The following is a 19,520-nucleotide window of genomic DNA, read 5'->3' on the forward strand; positions in this document are numbered from 1 at the left end:
CAAGAGACCGCCGACTGAGGAATTCTTACATTAATCTAAATTTAATATGAAAATACAGACTAATCACTTATATTATGTTTTTTTATACTTAATTATTTAAATTATATTCATATTATGTTAGTTAAAATTATTTCTAAAATTGTAAAGTTTTGAATACATAAATAGTAATTATTAAATGCTGAATTAATAAAAAATAACATATATTTATATTTATATTTATATTAAACTTGGCGGTTGATGATGTAACGTGTGAGTATGGATAGCGTCATAAAATTATTCATAAGAATAAAAAAAGTATATTCGTAAATTAAAAGTCCATCAAATAAGAGAGAATCAAATGCTTAAAGATAAATTAAAGAGAGAGAAATTAAGATTAGAGCGAGGGGTTGTTGGAAGGGTTGAAAAGCAAGAATTCTGTCATATACATTACAATTACAGCCTTTGAGTGTCATGTTGGCAACTCAATTTTCGCCATGCCAAATAATTACTTACTTTGGCTGCCTGCCCTCAAAAATTTATACAACAATTAATAAACATTTTTATAATATATAATTAATCCACAAAAAAGGTGTTAATGATTATTATTTAATTTTTTTTAATTTTATTTTAATATAAGAATAGATGACATGCATCGATTCACTGCACTCCACCGTTTTTGTTTCACAAGAGTTTGGGATTAGATTAGAGCCAATTTTTTTTAATTTTTTATTTTAATTTATTATAATATAATAAAAATTTATTTATTAAAAAATAAATTATATGTGAGAAATATATTTTAAACATAATATATATATTTTTTAAATTAATATATTTAAATTTATAAATATATAAAAATAAATTATTTTTAAATAAAAATAATAATATATTATTATATAGAGTGTGTTATGCGAGATCCTATATCCTATTTTCATCTCACATAATATCATAATAAAATTTAAAAAAAATTGACGGAAAAAAAATTATTTATTAAATTCAAAATCCGCTATAATGATAAGTGGGGTACATAGGCCTGCCGACTTGAACAAATGTCTTCTTTTCTTCATTTCTAGTCTTCATCTTAATTAATTCTAATGATGCTTTGAATTGTTACATTAATTGCATTACGAGTTTTTATTTTTTTTTTGAAAAATAATTTTTTTTAATTAAAATATATTTTCTTAAAAATTATAAAAATAAAAAATACGATTATTGTCAGTAATAATTTTTTTAATTTTAAAAAATTAAAATTAATTAGTATAAATCTCTATAAAATATATTTGAAAATTTATTTTATCCTTAAAATTTTTTAATGTATATTATTATTTAATTTATAATAATATTATTAATTATTATGAATAAATATTTTTAAAATAATATTTAATTTTTATAATATAATTTTTGTTGTAGAAAAATATTATTTTTTATTAAAAATAATTAAAAACATAAATTTTGTTATAAATGAACACAGTAAAAAATAATTTAAATTATTTTTTAAAATTTAAAAATAAAAAAATAAAAAAAATTCAATATGTCTATTTGAAAAGTTGACACATATAAATACGAAAATCTATTTTTTTTTTTTTTAAATTTTTACAAAAAAACCACTTCAATTTTTAGGCCTTTGAATGTTGTGTGAAATTATTCTTTGAATCACCAAATCGGCAAATCCAATTTCAGAATCATATAATAAGTAGAGGATAAGTGATAAATAGGACAAAAGCAGGGGCAGAAAACTTCTATGGAGTTGTCGGTTTTTGGGGTAAAGATGGAGACAAATGCTCAAGGAATTCAGTCACATGGAATATCAGCTACGTACCATTTCTATTTAGCACAGTAGAGCCATTATCAGATCAACTGAAGGGATATGCTAAATTAGATTTTACGATCTTAATCATACAGGACAACAATCACAGGATGTTTCAGAAATTATAAACTGGTTGGAGCTTGGAGACTGGAGAGGAGTCAGGGTCGTGGTTGGCATTGACAATCAATTCATTATTCGGTGTTGCTGATCCTGACATGCTAAAGTATAGAGGCTAGTGTTATGATAGCATAACTAGACAAATGCCAGAGAACCCTGCTTGTTTGTATGCTGGTGAGTTGTATGTAAACTAAATGTAATGAAATCAAGTTTTCAGCGAAAGTATTTGTTAAAAGTTCTTTGATATGTAGAGTGAGAAATGTATTTTTATGCTTTCATGTCTGGGAAAGCTCTCTTGGTATTTCATATATATTCTGGGGAAGTAGTCTAGAAACAAACAAAATTGTGTAGAATTTGTCAAGCATCCCAACTTTCAATATTGAACTTTTCATGGTGGCGTCGCCAAATAAGCCCCCCATAATTCTACAATTTTATTTTTATGCACAATATCTAAATTAGTTCCTTTTCTGGTGGTAGTGGATATCTCATTTAAATTGTGCAAAGCAGAACCCAAGATACAAAAGTTAAACAAATTAGCAACAATTTAGGTGGTAAAGCAATTGATAAGAAGAGCAATAATACTATAGCCCATAAATTACAAGAATTGGCTAGTATCACTCTGGTATGTGACCAAATTCCACAGATGGCTATCAGATCATGTGTAAATCAAATAGAATGCAAAGAAGAGTAAACGATGTAAGAAAAGCTCCAGCTTTTGCTTTCATTGAATTGAGCATATATATATATATATATATATATATATATATATATATATATAGATTACCAAACAAAAAATCTGACGTCAGCAAAATGACATGGCCATTGCTTTCAAATATGTCTTCTTTGCTTTTTCAGGATTTAAACTACACCACTGAGTTTACAACTTGTAGATACATCTTAAGTTAGTATTATTTTTTTAAACAGAAAAGTATAATCAAAATACTGACGAAATGACGGCGAAAGGGTCACAGCTCCTTCACGAAAGCATTACAATGATAGTGCATCAGAAGAGACCTCTAGCATATCATCCTCGCAGCCTGCCGCGTGGAGAAGCTCTCCGTCTTTTTCTTCTTCGTTCAAGAAATCCCGTCTTTCAAGCTTTGCATGAGCCGCAATAAATGTCATTTTTTGAGCCCTTTCGCGGCCCACAGTTGAGTTCCTATGCATACAATTGCAAACCCATTTCATGGAAGACCGATTGCACTTGAACCCACAAGAGGTCGCATGGAGGAAGATAAGCCTGACTGCAACCTTGCCTAATGCTTTATATTCACTCAGGCAAGTTTCCCACACTAACCTGCTGCCCTGCGGATGTGCAATTTTCATCTTTCCCGTAAAGGGGTCCCTCTGTTTAACCTGAACAGCCTGTGCATACAGTGGATCTAGCCCTTCTGATCTCCATTTCATTAGCTCCATTAAGGCAACATGAGCTTCTTCCCTAGAAACCAGTCGGGTTATAAGCTGGTCGACATGTTTCTCCTGCTCATGTGTCAAGCACTTGAATGGAGGAAGGTACTTTCCACTTGCGTCCCTCATCAAGTAAAGCGGGTCAAGTATAAATGCAGCAGACCATGCTGGGTGGTAGTTCTTTCTGAATCTCTTTTCTACCATTTTCTCAACGTGTCCATCAACAATGTTGAATCTGGCAGACCAATCCTTCACTTTTGCTTTCAAGTCCTCCCAAAGAGGGAGGCACTGCCCTATAAATGGCCGCTCCACCTCAATCTCATGGGCCATCTCTCTGATGAGCTTCATTAGTGAATAAACTGCCTCCAAATCATTCCAAAACCCCTCATTTTGAATCATTCCAGCAATTTCCTCAGCAACAGAATCCTCCACTCTTATCATCTTATATGAATCATCCAAGACAACCATCTGGAGCACACGGGCACAGCTCAATATATCCTCCAGCATCACATAAACGGGCGTAAAATCCTTTGTGCATTCACATTTACTGGAAGGAACTCGAAGCAACCCAGCATAATCAAGCTCCTGCATCCTGAATTTTTGGAAGCTACTCCTGACTTGAGATACATTATTTACAAAATTGGCGAGCTTCAAGCAATTTTCAGTCACAGTCCTGAAAAGTTGAAGTTCCTTGCAGAAATCCTTAATTAGACTAAGTAACCCTTGAACCTGACATGAGAGATTCACCATCCACTGATACTGAATCTCCAAATTCCTCAGTGCCTTGGCCTTGTACTTATCTGCAACTATCCCCACACACCTCGGTAAAGCACTCCCACATATGCTCATGACTGCCTCCCACATAATCTCCTCTGCATAATTTGAAGACAACGATCCTCCAGTTAACACTGTTTTTTGATACAAACTAGTACCATTTGGAAGATTAATGCTAAACTTAACCAAGTTCTCTTCTCCACTGCAACAATTCTTGTTCTTCCAGCCGTTACAAGTAACTTGAAAGAACATAGCATCTCTAATTCTAGCTTCCACCTCAGACTTTGCCATGTCAAACCTCTTCTCTAGTCTAGCACCAGACAATTCCCTCCTTGAAAAAATAGGCAAGCCTACTTGATGAAGGAAAGCTCGAAACTTTGGGTGCTCGAGGCTTGAAAATGAGACTGACCCACAAACCTCATAGAACCAATCAGCTAATAATTCAAAAGCAGAGTCAATCTGGTCCCTGCTTAAAGAAGGACGAGGAGAAGCTTTTGGGCTCTTAAGCTTCTTAATACTATCTTCCAACATTGCCAAAGCACTCAAATCCTCTTTTCCACCAGATAACACCAAATGCTGATGCTGACATAACCTAGCATTAGAATAACCGAGCTCGTTACAAGAACGAGTTGACTCAATGGTAGCCACTGAATTTAAAGGGTTAGCCATGTGAGAGTTTCGCTTTCCATGATTATGCGAAGGAGGAGAAGGAAAAGACGAAATAAGCAAAGGCGAAACTACAGAATTGGCTCTCAAAACGGAGTTGAAATTGGGGCAGGTGCCTCGTTTGAGATGCTCAGAGGCAGTCCTCGATGGGTTTGAGGCTGAAAAGACGGCTTCGCATAAAGAACACTTGAGTTTGATTGCTTCGGGGAGACTTGTGTCTGGGTTTCTGATGAGAATTGGCTCTAAATGAGTCCAGTACCATGCTCCTTTGCCCTTTGTCGCCTTCGTTCGAACCGCAACCAACCCTTCGTATCGCTTGTTTACGGCTTTGCCTGCCGTGTCCTCCGCTATACAAGAAGAAGGGTCAGTGGGCGTTGAGCTGGTGGAAGCCATTAGTGAAGTCAGCAGCGAGCAGAGGGGTGGGAGTTTGCAAATTTCAGTTCATGCTCCCACCGTCAGCTCTTTCAGTAATCCATGAGCATATAACAATGGAGTAGCTGTTTTTATCGACTATCGGAGGTGATTTATCGGGAAAGAAAAAGAGATGGAGGAGTGGGCGGGGAGGTTGGTCGGAATTTCACTGTGGAAGAGGCGGGAAACAGTAGTAGTTAGAGAAGTGAGTCTGTGAGCGAGCTTTTTGGAGTGAGTCTCCTGTAAGTTGATGTTTGACGAGGAAAAGTGCAAGAAACTCCACAAATTATACCAGTCCGATGTACGACGTCAAAATACAACAACCTATTGTATATTGACACCTGGCATAAGGCCTACAATTATTTCACCCCAATTCTCCGCTGGGCCAATATTATTCCATCTCAATTTTATCTTTCCACTCACGCGCCAAACTTTTGTATGCTACTGGTGTTCTCCTTTGCTTTATTTTGAGACGAACATTTCTCACGCCTTTCTTGTGCATGTGCATCACACTTTCCTGACTTTGGCTTGAAATTTACGTCCTCTCTTTTTTCTTTCTCCCGTATGTAAAATCCTAGGAAAACACAAAATCCATCCTTATTTTTTTGTTATTTATCTATAAAAATAAAATATATTTCATTAAATAAAATGATCATGAAAATACTTTTAAAATTTCAAATTTAAATTTGAATTGAAATTAAATAATTAAAATATTAATTTTAATATATCACTTAATTAATAATATCAAGTGATTTTATGACTTCTATTAAATAATTTTTCTTTTTTATATAAAGTAATATTTTAATTAAACATATAATTAATATGGATGGTAAAATCTTGTACAATAACTCAACAAGGATACAATTAAAATATAGGAAAAGAAATCCACAAGAAAGATCCCTTCCAAGAAATGATGCCAAATACGCTATCATCACGGCAAGCAGATGAGGCCAACCCCTGTTTTACGTTGTAGCCTTTGCCTTGCACGAGGGGGGGAAAGACCAAGAAAATTGGGGTAGTACCGAGCGTGTGTTACACTCGCCTGATGCATTTTGGAATCGTGTAGAGAGATGTCGGATGGGACCCACCACATGCTACGTGAAAGGAGCTGGGCACCTAAAACTTGATATTCTCCGTTGCTCCCGACTCCCGTGAGCCACCGGGTATGGATGGTTGCATGAGGGAAAAGACCAATCATAGAATGACATGTCAGCGTTTGGGGGCCCAAAAATGCCTACAAGTGTGTTTAATATCATTATTGATTTTATATTTTTTGTTTTATGAAAATTAAAACTATTTGTTTAGTAAAAATAATCAGTTGACTAATAATTTTTTTTAAATTAAGCGAGCTAAATATGTTTGCATATTAAACCAAAAAAATTATGCGTTGTACTGACTTTTAATAATTAAATGAAAGGGATAAAGACGCACCACTATTATCATTATTATTTATTTTAAAAATAAAAAAAAATTATTTAAATTTAATTAATTAAAAATATAAATATATAAAAATTATATATTTAATAAATAAATTTTATTATATATTTTATATTTTAAATTTATAATAAATTAGATTTAAATAAAAAATTATTAAAAATAATTTATAAATTATAAAAATAAAAAATACCATATTTCTTAAAAAGTAAATTGAAATTGAATTCATTATTCTGAATTGAAATAACGTAATGAAAATATAAATATAGTGCTTGAAAACAAAAGATAAGAATTAAAAAATTAAAATTTGAATGAAGAAGTTAAAATTTTTAATAATTTAAATATAAAAAATTTTAAATTTTATTTTTTTTAAAGGACATAAAAATAATAATAAAAAAATTATAGCAGTTAGGCCTCTTACCATGACGTGGGCTGCAGTTCCTCATCGCTGCTCTCTGCGGCGATACTCCCAGGAAACAGAGACCACAGTCCGCGGTTCAGAACAATGTTCCACTGTGCTCATCCGCAAGAGACGGCCGATGAGCATCGAGGAATTCTCCCATCAATCTATAGGCTAATGCGAAATACACAGACTAATCATTTATTTTATGCTTTGACAAAAAAAAAAAATTTTATCGTGTTTTATTTATATATAATTATTTAAATTATATAATAATATTAAAATTATCTATAAAATTATAAATATTTAAATTTAATTCTAATTATAAATAAATGAATAAATTACTGAAAAAAATAAATAACAAAGATCAAAATTGTATTTATTTTTCTTTGTTATTATGATTTTTTAACGGGATATGCTAAATTATATTTCACCGCCTTATTCAATACAGGACAATAATCCCCGGACCCTGTATAGCAGTAGCAGCACTTGTCAGAAATTATAAAATGCTCGGACCTTGGAGAGGTGTCAGAGTCGTGACGGAACCGGTTTGCTTGGACAACAGCAATCTGGAAGATAGCAATTAATTGCAATGCCGTAATCGTCAAGACTCAACGGCAATGGGAGATTATCAGCTACACTCCCTAGACAGAATACAGTGTCTTTTACTCTTCCCTTTGCATTTATAAAGTTGAAAAAAATTAATTTATTCAGAATTTATAATTGCACTCTAAACAATACAATTTTTTAATAATTGAAGCACTCATAAGATACTCAAAAGTAAATACTTGTTAATTATTATTTTTAATTTTTTAATATAATTAATTTCTTTGAGATTTTAATTTAAAATTTAAAATTTTAATTTAAAATTTATAATTTTAAAAATAATTTTAATACGATTAAAAATGTATTAATAATTATTTTTTTTAATAATATTTTTTATGAATTATTTTTTAAAATATTTTTCGTCAAACAAACTTTGCCTAAAATGAATAAAAATGCGTAGAAGGGTCTTAATAGTGAGCTGGAGGGACAATTTTAGGTATTAAAAAACTGAATTGCTTAGTCATAGTAGTAATTTTATTTCGTATAATATTTGTGGCCACGTGTCCCTTGTCTAGCCTAACCTTGTGCACGAGCACGATTTGGCCGTGATTCGTGACCCACAAATAGCGCGTTACTCGTTCGACGTAATGCCTCGTCGGGAAATTCAGAATCTGAAGCCTGAATCAAATTTTGCCGCAACCAAAAACAGCGAGCTACAGAAGCCAGAATTATGTGGAAGCGCATAGCTTCGCTCTCCCCTTTGGTCTCCTCTTCGAAATCAACCTTACCTAACCAGGTATATCTTCAAGTTTTCTGTTTCTCCATTTTTGCTCTGATACAGACTATATTCTAATAGTTTGCGGTAATCATTTGATTGTATCATTTTCTGACGCTGACCACAGGCATCATATGGGTTGAACATCTGGAAATCACTTTCTACTGGGATATGCACTCCGGTACTACTCTAGTTGCTTGATTATTTGTCTTTCTTCCTCAACCCATCATAAAAAGTTCTTGCTCCGCTGAGGCTGAGTTCATTACTTAAGATTGTGAATGCGTGCTTTTACACTGTTACAAGATGGTGCACAAATTTTATCTTTAGATGAATTGACAGGAATTTTAGTGTCAAAATTTTGATCTCTGTTATTTTGATGGCTATTAGTTAATCTCTTCCACGCCAAGGCGTTGGATTCCATCATAGCATAACAATACGGATTCATAATGAGGTGAGGCGGATCATTGTGGGTGCTGTAGTGAAATGAAACAAAATAAAATGATTAAATGAAATCTGGTAGAGTATAAGCTGGCAGTAGTTTGTGAGCCAACATGAATCTTCAATTCCACTTGTCTAAACATTGTTAGCATTGAGTGTCAATTCATTATTTGGTGTGCATTATTTGTTTGCACTTCTGATTTTTCAATGGCTGATCCTTACCTGCACATGCATGCTAGTAAGTATTTAAAGGTTTTCCAGTTACTCGTGTATGTTTGGAATGGTTTTCCTCACAAATTTTTTATTATTTGCATGCAGGTAAGATATGGAAATTTGCTCAAAGAGAAAACTCCATTTATTACTTTTGTCTTAGGTAATAATTGGACATTTATAATATCTTCTGTTTTCCTTTTAATTTTTCATTATGCTAGTGTGATAGACGCTAGTGGTATGTTAGCATATATAGACAAGTGCTACAGAACACTGCTTGTTGTATGTTGGTGATTTGTATGTGAACTAAAGATAATGGAATCAAGTTTTCAGCAAAAGTCTTTGTTAAGAGTTTTTGATATGTATAAGTGAGATATATATTGTTATCCTTTCATGTCTGGGAAAGCTCTCTGGGTATTTCACATTCTGGGGAAGTAGTTTAGAAACCAACAAAATTTTATAGAATTTGTCAAACATCTTGACTTTCAAAACTGAGCTTTTCATGGTGATGTGTTGCCAAATAAGCCTTCTGTAATTTTCAGTTCTGGAATGGTATATATCTGAGAATTACCTTTTCAATTTTATTTTTATGCACAATATCTAAGGTAGTTCCTTCTCAGGTGGTCCTGGTAGTGGAAAAGGTACACAATGTATAAAGATAGCACAGACCTTTGGATTCACACATCTGAGTGCAGGGGATTTGCTAAGGAGGGAAATACTTTCTAACAGTGAAGATGGGTAATAATGCCTCACTCTCTTTAGTGAGAATCTTTTAAAAGAATGTCTTTCAATTCTATGCATGTCTTCTGATGATGGAACTAAAATATTCAGCACCATGATTCTGAACACAATTAAAGAGGGCAAAATTGTTCCTTCAGAAGTGACAGTCAAACTGATTAAAAAGGAAATGGAGTCAAGTGAGAACTATAAATTTCTTATTGATGGATTCCCACGAAGTGAGGAGAACCGCATAGCATTTGAACGCATAGTGAGTTTTTTTTTTTTTTTTTTTTAATGTGACATTTCTCATTATTATGATTTTTTCACTGATTTCAAAGTAATTCTTGAGTAAGATCTCAGATTTTGCAATTATTTTAAAGCCATTCAGGTAGAACAAAATATTTTTAGTGGAATAATATTTAGATGAATGAAAGAGGAAACTGATCAGACTTAAAATGTATGAGTAAATTGAAGCAGTAACAAGTTATTGGTGTCAATCCAAATGATTTGTATGCTACTTGTAGAGACTATAACTTCATTTCTGATTGCAGATTGGAGCAGAACCAAACGTTGTGCTTTTCTTTGACTGCCCAGAAGAAGAGATGGTAAAACGAGTGCTAAACCGTAATGAGGTGATTATGCAATTTCAATTTTCCATATAAGCCAATTATGTGAAAGTGAAAACCTTAATTGAATACATATGTTACTTCGTTGCAGGGCCGAGTTGATGACAACATAGATACTATCAAGAAGCGTCTTAAAGTATTTTCATCATTAAATCTTCCTGTTATTGGCTACTATTCAAAGAGAGGAAAACTGCGTACAGTATGAATAGACTCTATGAAATTAATTGTTTAAACTAAACCACCTAATGATTAGTTGCCTTCACAATTTCTTTTCTCTTATGCATGAGCACAAAATATGTTACCTAAAGAAGCCAATATGTGCAGATCAATGCAGTTGGAACAGTAGATGAGATTTTTGAACAAGTTCGCGCTGTTTTTACCGAATGTGAGGTATGCTGTCTTCTCATTGTTTTTACTTTTCAGTGCTTACCATTATTTCATGACCACTTACAATTTTCATCACCATTAAGTACTTTCAATTTTCATCACCATTAAGTAGTTTTGCACTGTGTTGATCATCACATAAGTATTGGCCTTCTTGACGTTGACAGAATCAGAGGTTTTTCTTCACAACAAATACTTACATAAAGATCCACAACTCTCTTTGTGTTGCACTAACTAATGCTAGGATGAGAATGTTATTGCTTTTCTATGCTTTTGATTCCAATTCAGATTCTATGCAGATTGTAGCAGTATCAGTGAATTTAAAGCCATTTAGTTCTGTGCGAAATTTTGTTTAAATACATGTTCCTGCATAGCATTTCTGAAGGCCAATGACCAAGCTAAATTTCCTGTGACACAGGCAATGAAATGAAAGATAGTTTTGATCAAGGATGAGCACCACAAAATTTTTGGTACTTAGTTGGAGTTGCTCAGCATTTTTGGGCCAGGATGGTGCAGATAGTTTGGCAAACCATGATTTCCTGAAAGGCTTAAAATTCTGGGTTAAAGGATTCGAGGAATTTGACCTTTACAAGCATTTCCCAGCCTAGACGGTGAAACTTATTTTCCATGTTTATTGATTTTGGTGATGCGGGTAGATAGCCTAAGGTGCAATGAAACCTTTATTACACGTCTGTTTGTAGAATTTGGGAAGGAAACCAAAAATGGCAAAAGCAAGATCTTATCAGACTAGACATTATTATATCACTTTATTTCATTATTTGATAGGATTCCCTTCTCAATATAAAGTTACTGAATGGTAGTGTTTTGCGGCTTCTATAATTTGTGGTTTCTGCATATTGTTACTAGAAAATTTCTTTGATGAGCAGGCATGTCTTTTATTCTTTAATGTCAATGTTTCATACTGAGCAAGCTCATGTGCTCTCTGTTGCCCTTGATTGTTCAGATTCAAAATGCCATTTTCTCCTCTCGCAGAAGTTTAAAAGTAGAAAATCAGTGCACTACAAGAATTTATTAGTAATTAGTTTGCCAAAATATAATTCTGCCGAATGTGGAATTAGGAAAAAATAAATAAATAAATAAATGCTTTGCTCGCACCCAGCACAGTTAATGTTAGTAAAAATCCATACCCCTATTTTCAATCCAGTTTCTTAGCAGATATATCCTGGGATTTATTGAATCGTTTTCCTATCCTCCATTCCAGACAAATTAGCCTAGCTAAATTTTGATATAAATTCAATTTAAAAGCTTAAAATTAGAATTTCAAATCATAATTATTCAGAAAAGTTGAACGGTGGATATCAATGGATCCAGGGATCTGCACTGCTACATTTGCTCGAGAGATAGAGCTGTCAGCTGGAGACTTGGTGGTGTCGTGAACGATCAGATACCTTGTCACTGTAGATTTCTCTTACCATGCAAATAATTTAAATGATCCAATAAAATTAACTTCTATCATTAGTCCATTTTGCCATTTCTCGTCTTCCCTTGCAAGGATGGTGACCATTCCTGAACCACCAAGTTTCCACATGGCTTCAGTGACCCTTCTCTATGCTTCCAGAAGCAAGAGAAGCAGGAAGCAGAAACAGCTAGAACGAAGACACAAACAATTCCACCAGAACAGAAAAAGCACCGTCCTTTCTTTCCCAAATTCATCCCCAACTCCACTACTGATCAACCGCAAACCTCATACCCTGACTAAACTACAAGCCTTAGACAACGTCGTTAAAGACCTTGAATCCTCTGTTGAAAAGGGCATAAAAGTCGATACCCGAATCTTCTCTTCCCTCTTAGAAACATGCTACCAGTTAAATGCTATCGATCACGGTATTAAGATTCAACAGCTGATACCCACCACTCTGTTGCGTAAAAACACTGGCATTTCGTCGAAATTACTTCGGTTGTATGCCTCGTGTGGGCATATGGATGAAGCTCACCAGCTGTTTGATCAAATGGCTAAGAGAGATGAGTCGGCCTTTGCTTGGAACTCGCTTATCGCAGGGTATGCTGAACTGGGTCTATATGAAGATGCCATCGCGCTTTATTTTCAGATGGATGAAGAAGGTGTTGAACCGGACCAGTTCACGTTTCCTCGCGTGTTTAAGGCTTGTGGGGGACTTGGTTTAATTCAAGTTGGTCAGGCAGTGCACAGGGATTTAGTCCGATTGGGTTTCGCAAATGATGGATTTGCGCTAAATTCTCTTGTTGATATGTACGCAAAATGTGGTGACATTGTTAAGGCTCAAAGGATATTCGACAAGATCGCTTCTAAGGACTCTGTTTCGTGGAATTCCATGCTCACGGGTTACGTTCGTCATGGGCTACTAGTGGAGGCATCGCATACTTTTCATAGGATGCTTCAAGATGGAGTTGAGTTGGATTCAGTGGCAATTTCCTCAATTCTTGCAAACGTATCTTCCCTAAAACTGGGAGTTCAAATTCATGGATGGATTGTTAAGAAAGGAATGGAGTGGGATTTAGCCACTATTAATTCCTTGATTATAATGTACTCGAGTAAAGGGAACTTGGACCAAGCACGTTGGTTATTTGATCATATGCCGGAAAGGGATGTTGTATCATGGAATTCCATAATTTCTGCTCATTGTAAAGACCCTGAAGTGTTATCTTACTTTGAGAGGATGGAGAGGGATGGTACTTTGCCAGACAATATCACATTTGTGTCAGTACTATCTGCTTGTGCTCATCAGGGTTTGGTGAAGCATGGGGAGAAGCTATTTTCATTGATGAGAAAGAAGTATGGAATAAAACCTATAATGGAACACTACGGCTGCATGGTAAATCTTTATGGGAGAGCAGGATTAATCAGCGAGGCATATGCCATGGTAACAGATAAAATGGAATTTGATGCTGGTCCAACTGTTTGGGGAGCATTGTTATATGCTTGTTACCTCCATGGGAATGTAGATGTAGGAGAGGTTGCCGCTCAACGTCTTTTTGAACTGGAGCCAGATAATGAACACAATTTTGAGCTTTTAATGAAGATTTATTGTGATGCAGGTAGGTTGGAGGATGTAGAGAGAGTGAGAACAATCATGGTTGATAGGGGATTGTGATTGTAAATGTGTATTGCTACGATCTACACCCAATGGAGGACTGCAGTTTCATTAGGTGAATGGTGGACAAACCCGCAACCCACACAATTCTATGGGCTTTTCTTTTCCTTTACTTTTTCCTCATAGCTAAGCTTAAGGCATAAATTTCGAATTCGAACTCCAAGCAAACCCAACAAATTAAAAAGAAAAAAAAATTGTATTAAACACTAGGGATTCATTCGTTACGGAAAATATTTTTCATAAGCTAATGAAAAATATTTTTTTTAATAAAAAAAAATAAAGTCATTTTTAGACTACTTTTGATAATTTTATCAACGTATGAAATTATTTATACATATATAATATAAATATATATAAATAATTTAATACTATAATTAAATAATAAAAAATATTTTTTATATATGAATTATTTTTTAAAATAAATATAATTTACATATAAATACGAATTACATATAATATATATATAGTGCAGTGTGAAGAAAACAGAAATATTGAGGTCGAAAAGATGCCCCTTTCTCATTAACATCCCAACATATATACAGCTCAAAGACTCCTATACAAGAAAAGACTCTTACTAAAGATAAACTTCTACATCTGTACAGCTAAAAGACTCCTATACAAGAAAAGACTCCTACTAAAGATAAACTTCTATATCTGTACAAAACAAGATTTTCTATACAAAGTAAACTACTAAAAATACATCCACTGATATAGCTAAAGATCCTAAAATACCATTCCTTTATTTGCTGCATAATTTATGCTATCCAATATTGCTTGAATACCCCCACTCCCCCCCCCCCCCCCCCCTTTCCTTCTCAAGTTAGAGCATAAGGATTCGAAATGCCCAACTTGCTAAGAAGAAATCGAAATTGGTCATTCCCCAAAGCTTTAGTAAAAATGTCAGCAAGTTGAAGAGAAGTACGCACATGAGCTGTTTCTATATTTCCATTTTGTATTTCCTCACGAATAAAATGACAATCAACTTCGATGTGTTTCGTACGCTCATGATATACTGGATTTGCAGCTATGTGTAAAGCAGATTGACTATCGTAGTATAATCGCATTGAACTAGAATGTTCTACACCAACGAACAGCAACAAACCCTTTAACCATTTAAGTTCACAAGCTGCAGTAGTCATTGAGCGATATTCTGCTTCAGCGGAGGAATGAGAAACGGTCTGTTGTTTCTTAGTTTTCCATGAAACAGGAGAAGTGCCCAAACAAATAAAATAACCTGTCAAGGAGCATCGTGTCAAAGGACAGCTTGCCCAATCTGAGTCACAATAAGCATACAGATTGAGATCAGAGTTCGCTCGCAAGAGAATGCCTTGATCAGGATTTCCCTTCAAATAGCGCACTACTCGCAGCGCAGCTTCCCAATGAGCCTTCTTTGGATGCTGCATAAATTGAGCAAGTATATGCACACAGTAACTTAATTCAGGCCGTGTAATAGTTAAATAGATAAGCCCAGTCGACAATATTGTGCTGGGTCATTGGCATCGTCTCCTTCTACAAGAGCAAGTTTATGATTCTGCTCAAGAGGAGTTTTTGCTGGCTTAGCTCCCAGCAAACCGACCTCAGAGATGATATCCAAAGCATACTTTTGTTGACATAAAAAAATCCCTTCAGTATTTCTCGCCACCTCTATGCCCAAAAAATATTTCAACCTTCCCAAATCTTTTATATGAAAACATTTGCTCAAATACTCCTTGAATTTCTGCATAGCCATGGCATCATTACTTGAATTAATAAGATCATCCACATAGACAAGAATATGTATTTGCACATTCCCTTTACGAAAAGCAAACAACGTGGTGCTTGAAAAGCAAACAAGAATAGTCTGAGCAAGATTGTTGAAAACCGTACTCCTTCAAAGAAGCTGCCAATTTAGCAAACCAACAGCGTGGTGCTTGAAGCAACCCATAAAAAGACTTGCGAAGTTTGCACACTTTCCTAGGACTTTGAGAAGCAAAACCTGATGGCATTTTCATGTAAACTTCCTCATTTAAATCTCCATGCAAGAAAGCATTTTGCACATCCATTTGATGCAGTTCCCAGTTCTTTGCAACGGCTATCACGAGAAAAATACGAACAGTGGCCATCTTTGTAGTGGGAGCAAAAGTTTCATGGTAGTCGACACCCTTTACTTGATTATTGCCAAGAATCACCAACCGAGCCTGTCACGACCTAGTAAGCCTAACTATTCCTCAACCCAACTCTAAGGCCCATTTGAGTCCAATTTCAAGAATTCAACCGGACAGAGTCTAGCCATAAAATGGACCTTTCAATGGAGAGTTTTTGACACCTGACCTGTAAACATAATATATAATCAATTGGGGAGCTCAGCTCACCCTCCACATACTCATATGTCATAAAAATAAGTGGGAGCTCAGCTCCCTCATCCAGTCCAACATACATGTATATAATAAGTTTACAGGCCCATCATGGTAATTATATTACAGACCTAAATCAAATAAATATTTCTAACACATGCGGAATTCTAGAAGTTAACAAAATTATACAAGCATTAATAAATAACCTGCGAAGGAGAAAGTAGGTTAACCACAACAATAATCCTCCTGTAGCCTGAAAAATAATGAACTGGAGTGAGCGTTCGACTCAAAGAGTAAAATATGAATTTTAACCATAATCTCTATAGCTATCTAAAGCTAATGCATCCTGTAGAGTGAAATGCAACATCTGCAATATTTTCACATCATAATAGCAAAAACGTAATTTGGAATACTCACACACCCGATAATGTCAAACAATACATATATGGTAGCTGATCCCCTATACAGCTCTCTTATTCCAACCTGTGCCAGCGAAGAACTCAGCTCGGACTTTCACTTAATAAACCAAATCGGGGTCCCAGCGAAGAACTCAAGCAGTGTCTACCCCGAAGGACCGAGTCCCAGCGAAGATCTCAAGCCGTGTCTACTCGTCCTGTCTATAGCCAACACCACATCACACGCACTCCAACACACGCACACTGCTCCAAATTACCACAACAACATTCATGGCACTTTAATAGTTGTGAATGCAACATAAAATGTGCCTAGAGTTTAACTACATAGATATATACATATAAGTAATGCATGGGCATTCTTGAACATATAATAATATCGAAATTACAATTAAAATTAATATTTTACTCACAGACTCAACCGAAGTCACTGTGGCGACTGGGCGGAGGAGGAAGGCTGTCTCGGCTCACCTGATAATTTCATTACAATCATTTAATAAATTTGACTCAATACAAACTAAGAAAAAGACCAAATACGTCCTAAGTCGTGCCGAAAATTCGGCAGAGTCTCCCCTATACCTAGGACCTACTCAACCTGCAAAAAGGCTTAAAACACACTTCTATATCCACAAACCATATATCCACAACTCAATCACATCACACAGCCCCTCCTGGGCCCATCCAAACAATCATCAATCACAATATGTAAAATTACAGTTTAGTCCTTATAATTGACCTTTTTTGCAAAAACTACCCAAATAAGCTCTAAAAATTCTAAAACTTTGCCCCGCGGTCCTTAGCAATATTACTAAGCTAATGCAAAAAGAATCATAATTTTCTGAGCTACCACGAATATTTTATGGATTTTTAATCCCATTTAAGCACTAGAAAATTATGAAAAAGCAAGGTTTGGTTTTACCTATGCTGATTACGACTCTGGGGATGCGCTTGGGACGTTTGAAAATGGTGGGGTAGCCAAAATCTCGATCAAATTCCAAGACTTTTTCTGTAGCCGGTCTGTCTAGCCGGAAATTCACAGATCAGGGCAACCGTTAAATTTCCACGAATTGAAGGTACCTACACGAATCCCACAACACGGGAGTTAGTAAGTAATTTTTACGAAATTTTCTAAGCTCATTTAATGCTCAGAAAAATACTACGAAGTTTCGTGGGACTCACCGAAAAACGGTGTTGAAAAATTTTGAAATTTATATTGCCGCAAAGCTCTCGATGAGTGGAGCTCTCTGGTACTCTCGATTTTCTTGTGGGATTTACGGTTTGCGAGAAATTTAGCCCAAAATTCAAAATGGGCTAAAACTTTCCGGACAAAAATTGGACAAACCGCTGAATGGATTTTAGTGTTCTTGGTGTCTATGGAAAGCTCTCGAGGTGTGGATGGTGTTTGACACAAGACCCAGCCCAATCGGTGGCCGGATCGGCCGAATTTTGGCTGGGAAACCTAAACGGCGCGCACGCGCAAAGGGAGCTTCACGCGTCGTTTCCGGCTGATTGGAAGGCCGGCCGGTGGTGGGGAGGCGTCGGGGCGGTGCGCCGGCGAGGTGGGGAGGGCTGAGTGGCGGTGGCGCGGCCTGGGGGTGAGGGAGGAGAGAGAAAACGAGAGAGAGAGGAAGAGAGGAAAATGCGCGCGGGAAGGAAAAAGAAGAAGAAGAAGGAGCTGGCCCGATTCGGCCGATTCGATTTAGGATACCCAAAATTGAATTTTTTACTCTACCTTGGGACCAAAAACGAGGTCCAAAAATTCCAAAAAAAATTCTAGAAAACTCAGAAAAATTCGTAGAATTCAAATATATTTTTAGTTTTGTCACGTGGTCTTTAAATTAATTTTTAAAAATCATCAAAGTTTTATATTTTCGAAAAATCGGACCCGATTTCTAAAATCCGAAAAACTTCAAATAATTTCCTAAAATTTAACTAAAATAAAATATCAATATTTACCCAAAAATAATAAATTTAAAAATTAGGGGTGTTACATTCTTCCCTCCTTACAGAAAATTCATCCTCGAATTTTACACAAGGCATAATAAAGTACAGAATTACACATTGAATAGATAAGGATAATTGCTACGCATGTCCCTCTTTGACTCTCAGGTGCACTCTTCCACTGACTGACTCCTCCACAAAACCTTAACCATAGGGATCTGTTTTGATTTTAACTGCCTCACTTGGTAGTCCACTATGGCTACAGGTTGCTAATCAAACGTCAGGTTTTCTTTCAGCTCTATTACATCCAGCTGTAACACATGAGAAGGATCAGGAATGTATTTCCTGAGCATGGAGATGTAAAATACAGGATGAACATGAGAAAGGTTGGGTGGTAACTCCAACCAGTAGGCACCTTCTCCAACTCTATCCGTAACCTCAAAAGGTCCAATATACAGAGGTGCCAACTTGCCCTTCTTTCCAAATCTCATGACTCCCTTCATCGGAGAAACTTTCAGGAATACATAGTCGCCTACTGCAAACTCTACATCCCTTCGCCTAGGATCTGCATAACTCTTCTGCCTACTGAAAGCTGTTTTTAATCGTTCCCTGATTAAAGGAACCATCTCTGAAGTGTATTGCACTAGGTCGACATCATGCACCTTCGCTTCTCTCATTTCCATCCAACACAGAGGAGACCTACACTTTCTTCCATATAGTGCCTCATAGGGTGACATCCCTATGCTGGAATGATAACTATTGTTGTAGGCAAACTCCACCAAAGGTAACTGATCATCCCATTAACCTCCAAAATCCAAAACACACATGCGGAGCATGTTTTCTAGTGTTTGGATTGTCCTTTCGGACTGCTCGTCTATTTGAGGGTAGAAAGAGATACTAAAGTTCAACTGCGTGCCAAGTGTCTCCTATAACTTTCTCCAAAACCGAGAAGTGAACTGGGGCCCTCTGTCAGATATTATGGAAGCAAGAATTCCATGTAATCTGACGATTTCTCGAATATAGAGTCGGGCGTACTATGCAACAGAATAT

The 19,520-nt window shown here is 35.6% G+C and overlaps 3 protein-coding genes across 4 annotated transcripts; 2 read left to right on the forward strand and 1 right to left on the reverse strand.

The window, feature by feature from the left end:
- Positions 1-2,722: 2,722 nt before the first annotated feature.
- On the reverse strand, positions 2,723-5,517 carry LOC110648099 (uncharacterized). The gene has a single exon (XM_058139783.1). It carries the CDS (start codon positions 5,138-5,140, stop codon positions 2,888-2,890), a length of 2,253 nt encoding a protein of 750 aa, XP_057995766.1. The 5' UTR covers positions 5,141-5,517; the 3' UTR covers positions 2,723-2,887.
- A 2,550-nt stretch (positions 5,518-8,067) lies between these two features.
- LOC110648102 (UMP-CMP kinase) lies at positions 8,068-11,469 on the forward strand. 2 transcript variants are annotated; one of them, XM_021802221.2, is made up of 9 exons: positions 8,068-8,334; positions 8,441-8,494; positions 9,070-9,124; positions 9,582-9,699; positions 9,793-9,949; positions 10,233-10,313; positions 10,399-10,443; positions 10,632-10,697; positions 11,110-11,469. In XM_021802221.2, the coding sequence occupies exons 1-9, from the start codon at positions 8,269-8,271 to the stop codon at positions 11,119-11,121; spliced, it is 654 nt and encodes a 217-aa protein (XP_021657913.1). In that variant the 5' UTR covers positions 8,068-8,268; the 3' UTR covers positions 11,122-11,469. The 2 variants fall into 2 exon arrangements, with proteins under 2 accessions (XP_021657913.1, XP_021657912.1); XM_021802220.2 differs by having other exon boundaries at positions 8,070-8,334; positions 10,399-10,506.
- Positions 11,470-11,967: 498 nt separating this feature from the next.
- Positions 11,968-13,895, forward strand: LOC110648101 (pentatricopeptide repeat-containing protein At4g25270, chloroplastic). Its single transcript, XM_021802219.2, has one exon. The coding sequence runs from the start codon at positions 12,206-12,208 to the stop codon at positions 13,781-13,783; it is 1,578 nt and encodes a 525-aa protein (XP_021657911.2). The 5' UTR covers positions 11,968-12,205; the 3' UTR covers positions 13,784-13,895.
- The last annotated feature ends 5,625 nt before the right edge of the window (positions 13,896-19,520 follow it).

The sequence above is a fragment of the Hevea brasiliensis genome, chromosome 17 (genome assembly GCF_030052815.1).
Source record: "Hevea brasiliensis isolate MT/VB/25A 57/8 chromosome 17, ASM3005281v1, whole genome shotgun sequence".
Taxonomy (NCBI): domain Eukaryota; kingdom Viridiplantae; phylum Streptophyta; class Magnoliopsida; order Malpighiales; family Euphorbiaceae; genus Hevea; species Hevea brasiliensis.

Bases quoted from the DNA above. Each gene is read 5' to 3' on its own strand.
- LOC110648099 (XM_058139783.1), bottom strand. From the start codon at position 5,140: ATGGCTTCCACCAGCTCAACGCCCACTGACCCTTCTTCTTGTATAGCG.
- LOC110648102 (XM_021802220.2), top strand. From the start codon at position 8,269: ATGTGGAAGCGCATAGCTTCGCTCTCCCCTTTGGTCTCCTCTTCGAAA. The intron at 9,700-9,792 runs GTAATAATGCCT...TAAAATATTCAG, and splicing joins CTTTCTAACAGTGAAGATGG to CACCATGATTCTGAACACAA. The intron at 10,507-10,631 runs GTATGAATAGAC...CAATATGTGCAG, and splicing joins AGAGAGGAAAACTGCGTACA to ATCAATGCAGTTGGAACAGT.
- LOC110648101 (XM_021802219.2), top strand. From the start codon at position 12,206: ATGGTGACCATTCCTGAACCACCAAGTTTCCACATGGCTTCAGTGACC.